Source organism: Trichechus manatus, unplaced genomic scaffold, assembly GCF_000243295.1.
Source record: "Trichechus manatus latirostris isolate Lorelei unplaced genomic scaffold, TriManLat1.0 scaffold00087, whole genome shotgun sequence".
Taxonomy (NCBI): domain Eukaryota; kingdom Metazoa; phylum Chordata; class Mammalia; order Sirenia; family Trichechidae; genus Trichechus; species Trichechus manatus.
Genome location: NW_004444023.1, coordinates 1201732 through 1219529, shown reverse-complemented (window position 1 = coordinate 1219529; position 17798 = coordinate 1201732). Strand labels below are relative to the sequence as shown.

General features: G+C 53.4%; 1 protein-coding gene across 1 annotated transcript in view; it reads right to left on the bottom strand.

Moving 5' to 3' along the window:
- Positions 1-2082: 2082 nt before the first annotated feature.
- The window catches only part of PPP5C (protein phosphatase 5 catalytic subunit), a 28016-nt gene continuing 12300 nt past the window's right edge, over positions 2083-17798 (bottom strand). Inside the window, exons 3-13 of the mRNA XM_004381598.2 lie at positions 14773-14920; positions 13905-14026; positions 9197-9262; positions 8729-8827; positions 7845-7950; positions 5466-5608; positions 5252-5339; positions 4313-4353; positions 4023-4201; positions 2848-2929; positions 2083-2658 (exon numbers count right to left, since the gene is read on the bottom strand). Of these exons, the coding sequence (XP_004381655.1) occupies positions 2596-2658; positions 2848-2929; positions 4023-4201; positions 4313-4353; positions 5252-5339; positions 5466-5608; positions 7845-7950; positions 8729-8827; positions 9197-9262; positions 13905-14026; positions 14773-14920 (1137 nt within the window). The 3' untranslated portion in view covers positions 2083-2595. The remainder of the gene's footprint in view (positions 2659-2847; positions 2930-4022; positions 4202-4312; positions 4354-5251; positions 5340-5465; positions 5609-7844; positions 7951-8728; positions 8828-9196; positions 9263-13904; positions 14027-14772; positions 14921-17798) is intronic.

Below are 17798 nucleotides of genomic sequence, written 5' to 3'. Positions count from 1 at the left end.
CTGCCATGTTGTGAGAAGCCCAAGCCACATGGAGGGGCCACGGGTAGGCGCTCCAGTTGACAGTTCCCAGCCAACAGCCTGCTTCAACTGCCAGTCATGTGAGTAAGCCATCTGGGATGTCCAGCCAGTCGAGCTTTCACATGACTAGCCTCAGCTGCCTTCAGACTGCAAACACCTAAGATCTCAAGTGACAACTGCACAGCCAAGCCAAGTCAACCCATGGAACTGAGAAAGAGAGTCATATATATTTTTTTAAGCCAGTAAGTTCTGGAGCGGTCTGTCCCTTGGTCAGCCTTTGGAATGTCCTGTCTTTGTTTACTTGGGGACTCGGGCTGTATCAAATAGTCTATACTCACAATGTGCATTAAGGTGCAGGCCCTTGGCTATGGGGTATCAGCTTGACCTCTGAAGGGGCTGGAGACTAAGGTTTGCCACGTGGGTGGTCAGCATGTCTATGTGACCAACTTCCCAATCAAAACCCTGGACACCAAAGCTTGAACTTTCATGGTTGGCAATACTCCGAGGGTGTTGCTATACATCACTCCTGGGAGAATTAAGTGCTGTCCACTTAACTACGTTGGGATAGAACAACTAGAAGCTCTACGTGCCTCTTCCTTTTGCTGATTTTAGTCTGAATCATTTTGCTGTAATAAACTGTAATTGTGAACATAACAGCTTTTCTAAGCTCCGTGAATCCTTCTAGAAAATCACCAAACCTGAGGGTGGTTTTGGGGACTCCCAAACTGTAGTAGCAAAAGATAACTTGTAAAATCCAATATGCCTGGGATATTATCATCCCATTTGTAGGTCTGAAGCACCCCTCGTAACATTCATCACACGGTTGATTACTTCTTTCTCTCTCGTGGGAAATAAATGGAACTGGCGAATTGGGACTCACGTCTATTTTCCTTAAGACACTCTGAAACCTCAGGGCACCTTCCCCCAACAAGGCAATCACACTTACTGCCATGCTCACTTGCTTTTAGATAAAAGGGGAACCTCCCTGCTGACCCGCCCTGAATGCCACACAGACCAGGACTGGGGTCGCCTCATTTCTGCCCGAGGGGAGGCAACACAAGGGGCCAAAGTACTCACCAGACTCCACACCCTGGGGTGCTGTCTGCCTGGAGACAATCCCCAGGTCTACGTTTCCTCAGAAAAAGGTGGGCCCAGATCTCCAAATTGAAAATAGAGATCTCACCCGGGAGCCAAAGCCAGATGGAACGGTCTGAACGGGATGTACTATCACTTTTGATAGGGAATAAAAGGGACGGTAGAAAGGACCATCTGGTCTTCCTTGCTGACCGCAAGTTTCTGCCTCATTCCTTAACGTAAAGAACCAAAACTGGGCCTCCCTTAGAGTGGTTGCCATTCTTGTTAGAGGCTTTCGAGTCTATTCTGACTCGTGGCAACCCCATGTGTGCAGAACTGCTCCACAGGGTTTTCAAGGCTGTGACCTTTCGGAAGCAGATTGCCAAACCTGTCTTCCAAGGCACCTCTGGCTGGGTTTGAACCGCCAACCTTTTGACTAGTAGTTGAGCACTTAACCATCTGTGCCACCCAGAGAAGTCCCCCTTAATCCTGGCAAGGCCCTCAGTACCCTGATGGACTTGGGCTGCAGAGGGCAGGGCTGGCACTGAGCAGGGGCTGACTGGGATACTTGCTGGATGGAGTGGGCAGAGGACTGGGTGAGGAGTGTCTTCCAGCTCCCACTCCTGCCTGGCCCTGCTGGCCCGATCTGGGCCTCAGTCTCTCCACATACACGGTCACCTGCTGATGGGGGATTTTCCACCCCAGTCAGCAGAACTCTCCCTCAGGGGCCCGCCACAACTGGCAGACACAGAAACGAGCTGGCTTTGGGGGAATCTCTGAGCACCTAGATATATGACCTCCCAGCTGCTGTGTCCGCCCCCCACCCTTGACCAGGCCCCTCAGCCTCTTCTTCCCCAAAACCCCAGCCAGTTCCGCTCCCTCTACCCTAGGGCTCCAAGAGACAAAGGAGGGTGGCACTATTGGCCCCCTGCCCCCTTGGATATCCAGAGTAAATGGGAACACCAGCCACTCCACTATCCAGAGACAGGCTGACTTACAATAATGACTTTATTTTAACATATTTAATTACAGACATAAAATAGCTGGGGGAGGGGGTGGACCCCAGCCTAGCCTCGCCCTGGGGCTACCGGGAAGGGGGGTGCAGGTGAGGCCTCCCTGATGACCCTCCTTCCGGGGGGTCTTCCTATGGCGGGGGCCCTATTGCTTTAGTGGGGGGAGGAGCCATGCAAACGAGGGGGGCAGGGAAGCTTCGTGGCCCCCTCCACCCCCAGGCTGGCTTCCCCCCAGAATGCCCAGGCTGTGCCCCCTCGACCCCAGCCTCTCCACCTCCTTCCTCTTTGTCCAGGGAGCAGACCCTCTGGCCACCCCACTGCTCTGCCCCCCACCCCCTCTGCAAACCTAAAGGGGGAATAAATACAAACTTTACAAAGTAAAAGGGGGTCCAACACTGCCCTGGGGCCAGGTCTGCTCTGCCCCCCGGCCTGGTCCGGGGTCCGTGGGGAGCGGAGGGCCCTGGGATGCAGGCCTCCCTGTCGGAACTCCTCACATCATTCCTAACTGCAGCAGCGTGTTGGCGTAGGCCATGGGCTTGACGTTGGGATGAGGCTGTGGACCAGGGTAGGCAGGACGGACAGAAAGACACAGAAACGGGCTGACTCCCAGGGGATGTCTGAGCACCCAGATGCAGGAACGCCCCCCAAGGCTGCTGTGCCCACCCCCCTTGAACAGGCCTCTCGGCCTCTTCCTCCCAGGCCTGGGCAGGGATGTACAGGGACCCGAACGGGGGGAACTCACCACTGCTGTGAACTGGTGGAACTGGGGCCGCAGGTCAGAGCCCCGGAGGTGGATGTACGAAGCTTTATTCCCCATCTGGTCGCTGCAGGGATGGGGCAGAGTAGGTGCTGTGGTCAGGGGCTGGGTGCGGCTGGGGCACAGGAGAAGAAAGAAGGGCCAACCAGAGAGGGGAGGACAGGAGAGGGACAGGCGAGGGGGGAGCCCTGAGGAGCCTGCTGATGGAGGGGCAGAGAGAGAGGGAGACACAGGGACGGGGACCACAACAGACAATGATGGAGACGGAGACGGAGATCTCAAGACAGCCGAGACGACGGAGAGAGAAGAGACGCAGAAGGACAGAGAGACCGCGATGGGAGGAAGGCTGACTGGGGGAGAGAAAGAATACAGATGAAAGAAGACAGGCCCAGAGGGCGCGGCTGGAGGAGGGGATAGGACATGGGAGAAGGTGAGAGGAGCGGACAGGGGAGGGGCGAGGGAGGCAGCAGCGGGCCAGGCACACAGGAGAGCAGGGGCACGCACAGCCCCGAGGCAGGACGCTCGCCAAAACCTAAACTCACATGGGATTGTGCTTCCGGCTCAAACAGCCAGTGCTCAGGAAATACATGGGACAGAGGAACGTGGAAAAGGGCACCATGGGGCTTGTGGCAGCTGAGTCCAGAGCACAGGCCACTCTGCAGGACAAATGACCCGGTCCCTTCAACAGAGACTGAAAAACGTGGCCCTGGTTTGGGTTCTGCTTCAAAGAAATCAATTGAGGAAAGAAAGACACTTTATACAAAGAAGCACAGGGAAACGGAGCTCTGGCTGGAGTCAGGTGGTGGGAAGGGGTTACTGCTCATGTTTTAAAGGTGGGATAAGGGCATTATGGTGGTGTGAAGAAAAGAGTTCTGTTCTTTACAAAGCACACTGAAGTGTCCATGGACGAACGAGAGGTTGCCTGTGGTTTACTCTGAAATACGCCACACGTAGGGGTACGGGTGGTGGGAACTGACAGATTGGCCCTGAGGTGGTAACTGGGGCAGCTGGTGATGGCGATATGGGGGCTCATTATACTATTTTATCTACTCTTTTAAAATTTTTCATTAAAAAATGTTAAAAGAAAAAAAGAGAAAAGGCCCAGGGGCTAGGGCTGGGGAGGAAAGAGGCCATGGGTAGGGTGCGAGGCAGGGACGCACCAGTAGTTGGGGGCGGAGAAGACGGTGACGCAGCGGCCGCCGTGCGCCACCTCGTAGCCCTCAGCCTTGACCTCGTGGCTGCGGATGATGTAGTCCAGGTGGTTTTCCTCCAGGAAGGTCTTGGTGACGTCAGGCCCGAACTGGCAGCTCACACCTCGCTTGCTGACAGAGCGCCCGTTCTGGGACAGGTGGGGGAGACAGGAGCTCAGAGTGCGGGTCCACCAGCCCCGCCTGCCTGCTCTGCCCACAGCACACACTCACTGGCCCGGCCTGCCCTCCCGGACACTCACCTGCGGCTGCGGGTCTGACCAGAGCAGGTCGCACATGGGACCTGTGGGGAGCGGAGGGGACGTCAGAACACATCAGGGACATGTCAGGAATGCCTGTCACCTCACTTTCCCTGGGGTGGGTGTTCGCAGGCTATCCCACAGCCCCGCCCCACCATCTAGCCTGGTTCAGGCCAGGCAGAGGACACCCGTGCAGAAGGCACTCAGGATCCACGAATTGGGGTTCTGAGCTGGCCGCGGTGAAAGCAGCAGCCTCCCCATGGGTCCCCCCTCTCATCTCCTTCAACATATCATCACACCGCACTTGGAGGTTTTCCACATCCCGCCCCAGACCAGGTCCCTCTCCTACTCTAAGCCTCCTGTGGCTCCCATCGCTCTAAGAAGAAAGACCACACTCCTCGCTGGGCCCAGAAGGCTGGACGTGACCTGGCCCCAGCTAACCACCGTCTAGCATCAACTCGCCCTGAAACCCTCCATTGGAACCGCATGCTCCTCCCGCCTGGAAGTGTCCTGCCGTCCACCCTCTGCACACGCCCGGAGTGCTTTCCATACTTGGTGCAGCTCAAACATCACCCCCCGACCACCTGTCGGCTCATGGCCCTACGCACAGCCTGCCCCGTGTGTGTGTGTGTGTGTGTGTGTGTGTGTGTGTGTGTGCGTGCGTGAACGTGTGTGTGAGCGTAGCAGTAGCTGGACTCGTGAGTGAACAGATGACTGCTGCGTGCTCAGCACTCACCAGGCGCCTGCCGTGAGCCACGGGTACTGACACCCCTGAGGGAGGTGCACCGAGCCCAGGAACAAGTGAGGGATGGAGCTCGTAGGCACAAGTGAACCCGTGGCCGCATGGGATCACAGCTGAGATCTGAGCCCAGGAGGTCCTCTGCGCTGGAGACATGGGGTCCTGGGATGGGAGGGGCTGCTCACCCGGCCCTGCCCACTCACCTGAGTCTGGGGGCTGCCGGTTCCGCTCAATCTTCCGGATATCATCCAGAGTGATGCCATCTTCGCTGAACAAGCCCCCGTGCATAATCTGGGGGTGGGAGCGCCATGAGGCCATGAGCCAGCCACACCCTAGCCCCCAACCCCCTTCCCCAGGGGATGCCATCCCTGGCCCCTCTGCAGGTGGTGGCGGGGAGGGGCCCACTGCCGTCCTCACCAGCACTTTGCCATTGATGCACTGGGCCAGCGGGAGCCACTCGAACACCTCACTGAAGAGCTCGTACATCTGGGCCGTGTACTTGGCCTTCACCTCGCCCTCGAAGCCATAGATCTGGTTCATGTTGTCCGTCTCGTGGTTGCCTGGCCAACAGCAAGACAGAAGGGAATCTCAGCTTCTGGGTCCCCAGGGCATCCTCAATGTCCCCGGGACAGGCCGGCGACCCAGGTGCCCCCAGAGACATTCTCGCACCAGCTCACGCCTCTCACAGAAACAGGACGTGTGCAGACACTGTCCTCAAGCCCGTTTTCTGGAGGAGAAAGCAGGCCAGGAAGTGGCATCCCTGTCACAGGCACGAGGCCATAAGAGGCAGAGCCAGACTCAGTCCCAGGCCTGAACCAGTCAGCTCCCTCACCACGGAGGAGTGCGCCCTGTGGCCTCGGCTCCCTCTCGAAGGACTGGCGGTGCTTCGAGGCTGGCAGAACCAAGGGTCAGGCCTTGGGGAAGACATCTGCTAAGGGTCTGTAGAGCCAGGGCTATCTGGATGGAGTGACTCTTCAGCCAAGCCCTGAGGCACGTGGCCACGCCACCCTCACAATGCTGCCCAAAGCAGGTGCTGACCCAGCACTGCACCTTACAGGTGCTGCCACGTGACCTCGGTGGACCCAGAGACAGCGCTCAGGCCCTGGCCCACCGCTCCCCCATCCTCAGCTCTGGGATGTCAGGCCTTCCTGAGTCCCCCACTCTCCCCACTGTGCCGCCCTGAACACGCCTCACCCCTGCCTCCTGACAGAGCTCATCCTGTCTTTAGGCTTCAGATACCACCGGTACATAGAGAGATCCAAACTGGACAGCACCCTTCAGGACCCCTCTCCTAATCTGAGCCCCCAGCCCTCCTTGACAGCCCTTTGGGAGCCTGACAACCACATGCAAAACTGAACTCACCTCCCCCCACCTGCAGCATGTGCCTCCCCCATCTCGGTCAACGCAGACACGCCTCCAGGGGCTCCGGGTGGAAGCCGGGAGTATCCTTGACCCCCATTTCTCTCACACCTACACCAGTCCACCAGCAAACGCTCTGGTTCTACCTTCAGGAGAGCTCAGATCCAACCAGGCCCCACTTGGCCCAGCCATCATCACCTCCCGCCTGCTGGTCAGTTGCCCCCTCAGCCAGTCCCCCACAGCGGGCGCCTAAAGGATGCTGTCAGCACCTACGTCAGCTACCACCTTCCTCCACCAGAGTTCTATTCATCCTGTCCCCCATCCCACCCACCTCCCAGACCCGCCCCACCTCAGGCCTTTGTATTTGCCGCTCTTTGTATAAGGTTCCTGGGTGGCCCAACTGATTTTCATTCAGCTGCCAATCTAAAAGTTGGCGGTTCAAACCCACCCAGCGGTGCTGCGAAGAAAGACCTGGCGATCTGCTTCCGTAAAGGTTACCGCCAAGAAAACCCTATGGGGCAGTCCTACTCTGCCAAGTGGGGTCGCCATGGGTCGGGTTTGGTGTTGGTGTTTCTGCCTGTGGTGCTCTTCCTCAGGAATCTGCCGGCCTGCCTCTCCCTTGCCTCATTCAGGTTTCCGTGCAAACCGCACATTCCCATGGGGCCTTCTGGGACCACCCTGCATAAAACCGCAGCTCCCCCTGCCCCCCTACCCTCTACTTTCTTTTCCTCTATAGCACACATCACCCTCCAGCACACCTGTGTCTCATGCCTGGGGCCCTGTGAGGTGTGCTGTGTTCCCACTGCGTTCCCATGGCTGGTCAGTCAGCTCCGGGGCACTCAGGAAACCTAAAGGTTGGACTCCACCCAGAGGTGCCCTGGAAGAAAGGCCTGGCAAGCTTCCAAAAACTCAGCCATTGGAAACCTAACAGAGTACAGTTCTACTCTGACACACATGGGGGCGCTATGAGTTGGAATCAACTCGATGGCAACTGGTGTTTCCTTCTTTCCTCCTCTAGGAAGCAGGCGTAATGGCCCTGGAGTCTTGGGCCCTGGTGAGAGTGCAGGTGGAAGGGAACAGCCCCAAGAACGACAGTATCTTCTGGAACTGTTTCCCGTTACTATCTCGACTTTACCAAAGGATCAGGAGCCTGCTCCATAGCCTTGTGCAAATCAGACTAAAGGCGTCCCTATAAGACTCCTGACCGCCACCTGCTGGGAAGCAGTCATAATTCACATGTTCATCCCTGCTGTCTGCAGTGAGCACCGCCCCCCTGCCCCAGCGCCGCCACCCCACCTCACACAGCCGCCTGTGTTCAACATCGGTGGAGCCAAACATCATCATCCTCACTTCCCAGAAGCAGAAACAGAGGCTCCAAGGGGAAGCAAGCGCCCTCCTCAGCCCCAAGCGGCCCCCAGAGCCCACCTCCTGGCTCACCTCGAAGTAAGTGGAAGTGACCTGGGTATAGGAGCTTAAAGCCAAAAAGGGTGAGGATCACTTCTACAGAGAAGGAGCCGCGGTCCACAAAGTCGCCATTAAATATCTGCCCTGCTAAGGAAAACAGAGGTGGCCTCGCCACGCCCCAGCTTCCTATCAGCTCCTCCGAAGAGCTGGGAATGGCAGAAGGATGATGGAGGCTGGGCTTCCATCTCTTCCTCGCCACATGGAGGGCCTCTGAGGACAGTGCTGAGATCCTGACCTGGCCTGTTTCCAGGGACGTCTATGGTGGGGGATGGGGGAAGTACTGGGAGGTCACCTCGCCATGAATATAGTCCTAAAGCCACAGGGGAGATGGGACACAGGACCTCCCACCCAGCCCTGTCTTGGCCTGGTGGCCCCACAGTAGCCATTTATCAAGCAAATACCACAACATTAGCAAATACTTACATAGCACCAACTGTGGCCTGTCCTTAGCCCTCACATGTATTGATGCATATAATCCTCACAATAACCCTGCGAGGTACTATTATCAACATTTTACAAACAAGGAAACCAAGGCACCAAGAAGTGAAGGAACTAGCTAACAGGTGGTACGTGGCAAAGCCAGGATGGAACCCAGGTGTGTGGGTGTGTAGTCTAACAGCCCCATTTCACAGATGAAGAAAAGTAAGACCCAGAGACTCAGCTGCCTGCCCAAGGCCACACAGCACGTGGGGACTGGCCCGCAAGGCTGGCCTGCCGCTCCACCCACACCAAGGTGCCTGGGCAGTCACACGCTCATGCCTTTTTCTCTGGCAGGGTCCCTCTCCCTCCTGCACCCTAAAATCCAGGGGTGTGTGTGGCTAAAATGGGAAAAGGTCTGTTCTTCTGAGAAAGGATACGTAGGGGTTGGTCTCAGAGGGTAAACCGTTGAGTTCAAATATGTTGAGGAGGTCATAGAACTGGCCGTGGGTGTCCCCGCACACCGTAATCTTCTCTGTCTGAAAGAAAAGAGGCCACGGGAGAGGGAGGGGCCCAGAGAGAGACATGGGGAGGGGGCAGAGGGGAGCAGAGAAGCCAAGAGGCCATGGCAGACCGAGAAAGACCATGCGAGAGACACAATGGGGGACAGAGATGTGACGAGGGCAGGACAGAGACCGAGAGGCCAGGAAAGCAGCGACATCAGGAAGAAAGACACAGTGGCGGGTAGGGAGAGATGTACGAGGGCAGGGAGAGAGGGAGGGAGGGAAGAGCAGACCAAGACAGGTGAATCCATGAGGTTCTGGGCTCCATGGCCCCACCCCAGCCAGGGAGCCCCTACCTGCCCCCCGCCTACCTGCTGCTCCCACAAACCGCCCCGCTGCACGCACCTCTTTGAGCGTGGTCTCCACAAGCGTGCTCAGCTTTGAGAGGACTTCTTTGACCTGTACCAGGATCTGGAAGGCAGGGCAGGCTGTGAGTGGGGTTGGCTGAAGGGCCCATCACCCACCCGACTACCCAGGAGATGCCCCTGGGCTGGGGGTGGGGAGAAGGCGGCGGATGGGGTCCAGACTGTGTTCTGAGTGACCTAACGCAGCACTTAAACATCGGGATTGCTTCACATGAAAACCTGTTGTTGGGCGCCGTTGAGTAGACTGTGACTCATCGCGACCCCATGTGACAGAGAGTACAACTGCCCTAGGGTTTCCTAGGCTGTAATGTTTATGATTGTGAGGATGGCGCAGGACTGGGCAGTGTTTTCTTCTGTTGTACACAGGGTCGCTATGAGTTGGAACCAACTGGACAGCACCTAACAACCACCTTTACAGGAGCAGCTGGGTGGGTTTGAACCGCCAACCTTTTGTTTAGCAGCCAAGTGCTTAACTGTTAGTGCCACCAGGGCTCCTAGATTCTTGGTTTCTCTATAATAATCAACATCATGAGGAAACACACGGATGGATCCAGATTGTAGTGCATTTTATGTACTAACTGCCAGGACACTTGTAAATGCCAGTATTATGAAAGACTCTCCCAAAAAAGGCTGTAAGGCTGTTCTAGATTAAAAAGAGACTAAGAAGACAGAAGAACCACATGCAATATTTGATCTTTCAATGGATTCTGGATTTAAAAAAAAAAAAAAAAACAGCTAAAAAGGATGTTTTAGGGACAACTGGGGGAACTCAGACTGTATCTCTGAAAACATGGATAATATTTTTTACACACTAAAGACGGTCTTGACAATGTCATGTATATTTGCCAACGTTTGCATTTTTTAATTATCTTCAGGAAAACTTTACTTGTGTATGATGTTAATGATATTGTTCGATAATTTCTGCATTCTGTTGGATCCCCTTTCTTTGGAATGGGCACAAATACGGATCTCTTCCAGCTGGGTGGCCAGGTAGCTGTCTTCCAAATTTCTTGGCATAGACAAGTGAGCGCGGCTAGCATTGCATCTATTTGTTGAAACATCTCAATTGGTATTCCATCAATTTCTGCAGCCTTGTTTTTCACCAATGCCTTCAGCGCAGCTTGGACTCCTTCCTTCAGTATACTCGTTCTTGATCAGACGCTACCTCATGAAATGGTTGAACGTCGACCAATTCTTTTCGGTGTAGTGACTCTGTCTATTCCTTCCATCTTCTTTTGATGCTTCCTGTGTCAATATTTTGCCCACAGAATCCTCTAGCATTCCAACTTGAAGCCTTTTGTCTTCAGTTCTTTCAGCTTGAGGAATGCCAAGTGTGTTCTTCCCTTGTGGTTTTCTACCTCCAAATCTTTGCACGTGTCATCGTAATACTGTCTTCTTGAGCCACCCTTTGAAATCTTCTGTTCAGCTATTTTACTTCAACATTTCTTCTGTTCACTTTAGCTACTCTACATTCAAGAGCAACTTTTAGAGTTTCTTCTGACATCCATTTTGGTCTTTTCTTTCTTTCCTGTCTTTTTAATGACTTCTTGCTTTCTTCATGTATGATGATGTCCTTGATGTCATTCCACAACTTGCCTGATCTTTGCTCATTAGTGTTCAACACATCAAATCTATTCTTGAGATGATCTCTAAATTCAAGTGGGATATACCCAAGGTCAGACTCTGGTTCTCAACTTGAAATTGCATATGAGCAACTGATGGTCTGTTCCACAGATGGCCCCTAGCCTTGTTCTGATGATCCTGAGTTTCTCCATTGTTTCCTTCCACAGATACAGTCGATTTAATTTCTGTGTACTCAATCCTTCAAGGTCCACGTGTATAGTCACTGCTCATGTTGTTGAAAAAAGGTATTTGCAATGAATATGTCGTTGGTCTTGCAAAATTCTATCATGCGATCTCCAGCATTGTTTCTATCACCAAAGCCATATTTTCCAATTACTGATCCTTCTTCATTTCCAACCTTCACATTCAAATCACCAGTAATTATCAATGCATCTTGACTAAACGTTTGATCAATTTCAGGCTGCAGAAGTTAGTAGAAATCTTCAATTTCGTCATCTTTCACATATGTGGTTGGTGCATAAATTTGAATAACAGTTGTATTAACTGGTCTTCCCTGTAGGCATATGGATACTATTCTATCACTGACAACACTGTACTTTCAGGATAGATCTTGAAGTGTTCTTTTTGACAATGAATATGACACCGCCATTCCTCTTCAATTTGCCATTCCCGGCATAGTAGACCGTATGACTGTCCAATTTAAAATGGCCCAGACCAGTCCATTTCAGCTCACTAATGCCTTATGATATCGATGTTTATGTGTCCCAATTCTGCTCTAAGTATATAAAGAGACTTCAAACCAGAGTACTGCCAGAGATAAGCAGGAACATTTCATAATGATAAAAGGGCCATTCATCAAAGAAGCATAACAATCCTAGATGTGCGCATACCTAATAAAAGTTTCAAAATACATGAAGCAAAAATTGATAGAACTATAGGGAGAAATACACAAATCCAAAGCATAGTTGGAGATTTCAACAATCCTCTCTCAATAACTGATTGAATAATTAGAAAAAAATATTACGGATATAAAAGATTTTTAATAGTAGTATCAATCAATTGACCTAATTGACATTTATAGATCCCTATAACCAATGAACTGCAAAATACACAATACTTTCCAGTGCTCACTACATGCTCACAAACAGAGCTAGAAATAGCAGTAAACTGAATCACACTGAGTATGCATGAACTATTTTTATTCAACAATGTACTCATCAAGTGACATCATTATGAAAATGAATACACATGCCAAAGACTAGGAAAATGTTTGCAAACACATATACCTGACAAAGGATGGCATCTAGAACATATAAAGAATCCTACGACTCAACAATAAAAAGACAAATAACCCAATTAAAAAATGAGCAAAATACTCGAACACTTCACAAAAGATAATATGAACAGTCAACAAGCACGTGAAAAAGTTCAACATTATTAGTTATTAGGGAAATGTAAATTAAAATCACAGTGAGTAAAAAAAAAAACCACAATGAGATACCATTTCATACCCACTGAAATGACTAAAATAGGAAATTATGATAATACCAAATGTTGGCAAGGATATGGAGCAACTGGAACTCTCATACTCTGCTGTTGGGATTGTAAAATGGTATAACCACTCTGGAGGACTGTTTTTTGTTTCTTAAGTTAAACATACATCTACTCTGTGACCCAACAATTTCACGCCTACGTATTTATTTACCCATGCAAAATGTTCACAAAAAGACTTGTACAAAAAAGTTTGTAGCAGCTAATAAAGCTTTTATAATAAATAAAAGCGAAAAACTGAAAACAACCCAAACGTCCATCAGCAGGGGACTGCATACATAAACTGTGATCTATTCATACAAGGGACTACTACTCAGGAGTAAAAAGCAATGAACTACTGATACATGCAACATACATGCATAAATCTCTCATACATTATGTTGAGTGCAAGAAGCCAGACACAAAAGATTGTAATCTTGTACGACATTTATGTGAAGTTCAATAACAGGCAAAATTAATGTATGGTGGCGAAATAAATCAGACCAGTAGTTGCCTTTGAGGTGGAAGCTGATTGTAAAGGAAGACAAGGGAACTTTTTGGGAGATGGAAATGTTCTGTAACTCATTTTGGGCAGTGGTTTCAAGGGCATATGAAAGTATGCAAATTATACTTCAATTAAAAACCACCAGGAAATCTGGATATTCCTCCTCTTCTGTCTTCCTCATCAATGTGGTCGCCATAACAGCTAATCAGTCAAGAGGACTATGTGCCAGATACTGTTCTAAGCACTTGAAATGGATTAAATCCATTTAATCCTTACAACAACCCTAGATGGAGGTACTATGCACATCCTCACTGTACAGAAAAGGAAATCAAGACACAGAGAGGTAAAGCCAGCTGCCCACAGTTGCACAGCTAGTAAGTGGAGGAGCTCAGATTTGAACCTAGGCCATCTGGCTCCTTCAGAGGGGCAGGCCTCACCGCTCCTTACATCCTCCCCACCACCTGCCATGCTCCTTGACGCCACCTGCCTGTCAACCAACTCACAGAAGGTGGTGGACCCCATCAGTCTCCTCACTGCTCTGAGAAGTGAGAGCAGAGGGTCTCATCTGGAAGGGACAGTAAAGCCCGAGTCTCAACCAGCTCACCATCCTGTGGCTGACTGCCCTCATGAGGGGCCACAGGGGCAGTATCAGCAACCAAGTCCCAAACAGCCTGCAGGACAGGCAGTCACAGGGACCTGGGTTCAAACTCTCAGCAAACCGCTCTGCTGTTTCTTCACCTTTGACCCTGGGCAAGTCACCCAATCTCTCTGGCTCTCTGTCTCCGCACCTGTGACTCGGCAGCACCTGCCACCTCGTCAAACTGCCGTGGACACTAGATGAGATCACGCGGTGGCCCTCCGCATGGTGCCTGGCACACCACACACACGACAAATGTTAGCTACTGTCACCACTTCCTCTTCTCGTTTTGCTATCAGGGAACCTGATGCTCAGTGACCACTGCCTCAGAGGGCACCTGCCCCTGGGGCTGAGTTTAGGCTCTGCCCCAACTGCAACGCTGTCCTGGGGTTACAGGCGTTTGCAGTACCTGATACCTGACAGGTGTGTTACCTGGTAGGCACACTTCCGGTGCAGTTTCTTCTGATCCTTGTACCACTGCATGAGCTCTTTCATGAAGGTGATTGTCACTTTGCCGTCCTCGAGCTTGGGCCCACTGTACTCATCCTCGATGGCTGGTGTAAACGGGGGAACAAGCGTCAGTGGCCACAGCCATTGTGAGGGTAGGAAGGGGGGACCAGTTTCTAGGGACAGGGCAGACAGTCCTGGACACACACACGTCAGGAAAGGGGCGGACCAAGTGAGGAGTCCACTCTCCAGCCAGGTCCTCTCACAGCCCCTCCTTTCCTCCAGGTCTGGCTCAGAGAGGCCCTCCCTGTCTAGTGTACCCCCCCTTCCACCACCCCCTCTCCCCTCGCCCTGTCTGATTTTGTAGCACTGATACTATTTACTCATTAGCTGACTCGATCACTCCCCACGAGAACATCAGCGCCACAAGGGCAGTGACTGTTTGATTCACAGCTGTATCCCCAGTGCCTGGAACAGTGCCTGGCACATAGTAGGTGCTCAGTAATTATCTGTAGAATGAACGATCAGATCATCCACTGAGGATCGCCTAGAGGTGAATCAGATGCAAGAGGCCTGGGAGCAGAGGTAGGTGGCAGAGGCCAGTAGGGAGGTTAGGCCTGTGGGGTGTGGGGGGGAGTCAGAGAGATGACGGGGTTGGGGCTCACCTACCTCACCCAATCTGGGGCACCTGAAGCCCAGCTTTGGCCTGTGGACCTCCCGGGAATGCAGTCGGAGGAGCTGACCCCAAGCACGCCCCACCCCAGCATGCACAGGGAGTGGAGGGCCCAGGTCAGGAGGTGGAATGTTCCGGGCCAGAGTGCTGGGCATGGCAGAGCACCCAGGCCTGACTCACTCATGCTCTCGATGTCCAGCGAGTCCACGACAGAGCGCTTGTGCTCATCGCCCGCGATGGCCCGCTCAAAGGCCTTCTGCTTCACGATCTTGTTGCACTCCTGGTATTTCATTTTGGCATCTTTGTCGTGGGGCTTCACCTTCACCACCTGGGCAGGTAGATGGTGGGGAGGAGGGAAGGAAAGGCATCAGTGCTCAGGCCCAGTCTCCCCTCCCCCTCTGCCTCCCAGTTCCAGGGGCCCGTGGGCCAGCCCACCTGTGGCAGGGAGCAATCAGGACAGGTGAGGCGGCCTCCCCAGGAGCATGAACACAGAGGCCAGACCACCCTGGCACCACGTGCCACTGCTGTAGCCCTAGGTACGATGAATCTCCAAGCCTCGGTTTCTGCACCTCTAAACTGGGCATGACAACAGAGCTGCCCACACAGAGCTGCCATGACGACTAGATGAGTCAGTCCACACAAGGGCTTTCTGATGACTCGGAGCCCAGACCGCCGACAGAATAAAAACCACCCAGTCTGAGCACCGTGGCTCCGCTTCGGGTGCCTTCCTGGACCCACAGAAGGTGTGAGAAGTGTGCGCTCAGGTGAAGTCGACAGGATCCCACCTTCCTGATGTTATTATTGTTTATTATTATCATTGTTATTATCAAAAGGGTAAGAGTCTGGGAGGAAAGGGTGGGCCGGATCTAAAGTCACAATCGACAGCCCAGACCCATCCAGCGGGCCCAGGACTTGCTGGCTGACCTGGAGTCTCTAAGCCTCAGCTTCCTCTTCTATTGTGTTGTTGGCAGCTGCCAGCAAGTCGGCCCTGACTCGTGGCAACCCCACGCACACGAGAATGAAACGGTGCCTGGGTCCTGCACCATCCCCATGATTTGTTGTGGATCAGACCATTGTGATCCATAGGGATTTTAACTGGTTCATTTTCAGGAGGAGGTTGCCAGGCCTTTCGTCCTAGTCTGTCGTAGTCTGGAAGCTCCACTGAAACCTGCTTGCTCAGCATCACAGCAACGTGCAAGGCTCCGCTGACAGACAGGCAGCAGCTGCACATGAGGTGCGCTGGCTGGGACTCTAACCGGATCTCCTGCGTGGAAGGCAAGAATCCTACCACTGAGCCACCACCACCCTCCTTCTTCTTCTATAAAATGGGAGCAAGAAGCGTCCCCACCTGCCAGGGCTGTTGGAAGGATCTGGTAATAAACGCAGGGCCTGGCGCTCAAACAGTATGAGCTCGGTGGGCGGCAGCCAGCACTGACTGGTGACATGTCCTTCCCTCGACCTCCAGGTCTCAGAGAACCCTAGGACAAATGACTTCCCGCCATTTCCTTCTCTGAAGAGAAGTGAAGACTGGGGGCCACAGAGCCAGGCCACCTGGGTTCAAACCCCAGCTCCACCAATTAGTAGTTGAGTAGCCTAGGGCAAGTGAGTTTGCCTCTCTGGGCCTCAGTTTCCTCCTCTGTAAAATGGGAGTTATGACAGTATCTCTGGGGGTTGCTGGGAGGATTGAACAAGTGAGCACTCGTGACGTGCGCAGCAGTGGAGTCACCCCAACATCAGCTGCCCTGCACCGCCACCTCTTCTGTGAGGTTGCCGTGCTGATCAAACAGGATCACACACAATAATCCTTGGCACATGGCAGGGACACAGCGCATTCTCAGTAAGGAGCCCATCCCCTCCCCTCGCCCACCTTCCATCGGGCTTCCTGTAAACTCTTATCCTCTGAGGCTGGGCTGGATTCAGATCCCGGCTCTGCCACAAGCTGAGTGACCTTCCCCTCTGAGCCTCGGTTTAGCTATGTGTACCTGTTATAACCTGCCCCACAGCTCCTGTACCAGCGGGCAGACAGGGTGCCAGGACCGGCCCTCCAGGGGTAGAGGGAGTCTCCAGTGGGAAGCCTAGCAGAGCGAGCCAGAAGCCTGTGCAGATACCTGTTGACCCCAGCGGATGCACCTGGGCGGGGGCAAAGCTCCCCACTCTGGGAACGGGAGTACAGAGGAAGCTGAGTAGTGGCAGGCCAGCCTCCTCCCTGGCTGGGCAGGCCTGGACCCGGCCCACTAGGCAGCTGCACCTGGGGCAGGGTGAGGTGGCAGGGGAGGCAGGAGCCCCAGACATCCCCTGGAGTCCTTCCCAACAGAAAGACAAGTCCATACCCGGGGATAAAGTCCAAACTGCCGCTTGGCCTAGCCCACGAGGCCACACCCGCCCGTCTGCTTTCTGTTTGCCCCTGCCCGGTCCAGCCAGACAGAACTCATATTCCCCAAACTTGCCAGCTCCCTCACCCTTGGGCCTTTGTACAGGCTGTCCCAGCTCAGAACATCTTACTTCTACCTTCAACTCCTCCTCCAGGTCTCAGCTGTGCCAGCCCCTCCTCCAGGAAGCCCCTACCCCACCCCAAAAACAGCTTAGGCACCCACTCTGGACTCCCCCTCTGCCCAGTCCTGAACACTGCCAGGGACGGTCTCCCCCACTGGACTGTGGCCGTGGGAGGGCAGGGCGGGCTCAGCCACACTGCGTCCCCAGGGGTGAATGGACTAACGTTTCCTCTGAGCCAGCCCCGTTCTCGGGGAGCCTGCAGGCTGGGGTGGGAGACGAGGCCAACAATAGCAATGCAGGGAGAGGAACAGTAGTAACAGCAACAAAGCAGGCCACGGCTAGGTTTCTGTGCATTTACTCTGTGCTGACACTGTTGTAAGCAACTGACTTGCTCACTTTATCCTCCACGCGCTCGATGAGGTAGTGTTATCACCATCCCCATTTGACAGATGAGGACACTGAGGCCTAGAGAGGTGACATCAATAACCCAAGAAGCTGCCAGGATTCCATTCTCTCCCTGGCCAACTCGCCCCAAAGCCGGGCTCCTGACTTCTCCAGGCACACTAGGGCGTCCTCCCCTTCCACCACCTCCTCTCTTTGCGGGGGCCACAGGATACGGCTCCGTGGCGCGAAGTGGGGGCAGTGGTTCTGAGAGCAAGCTCTGGGGCCAGGCTGCCTGGGTGTGAATCCAGGCCTTCCAGGGCAGGGGGCCC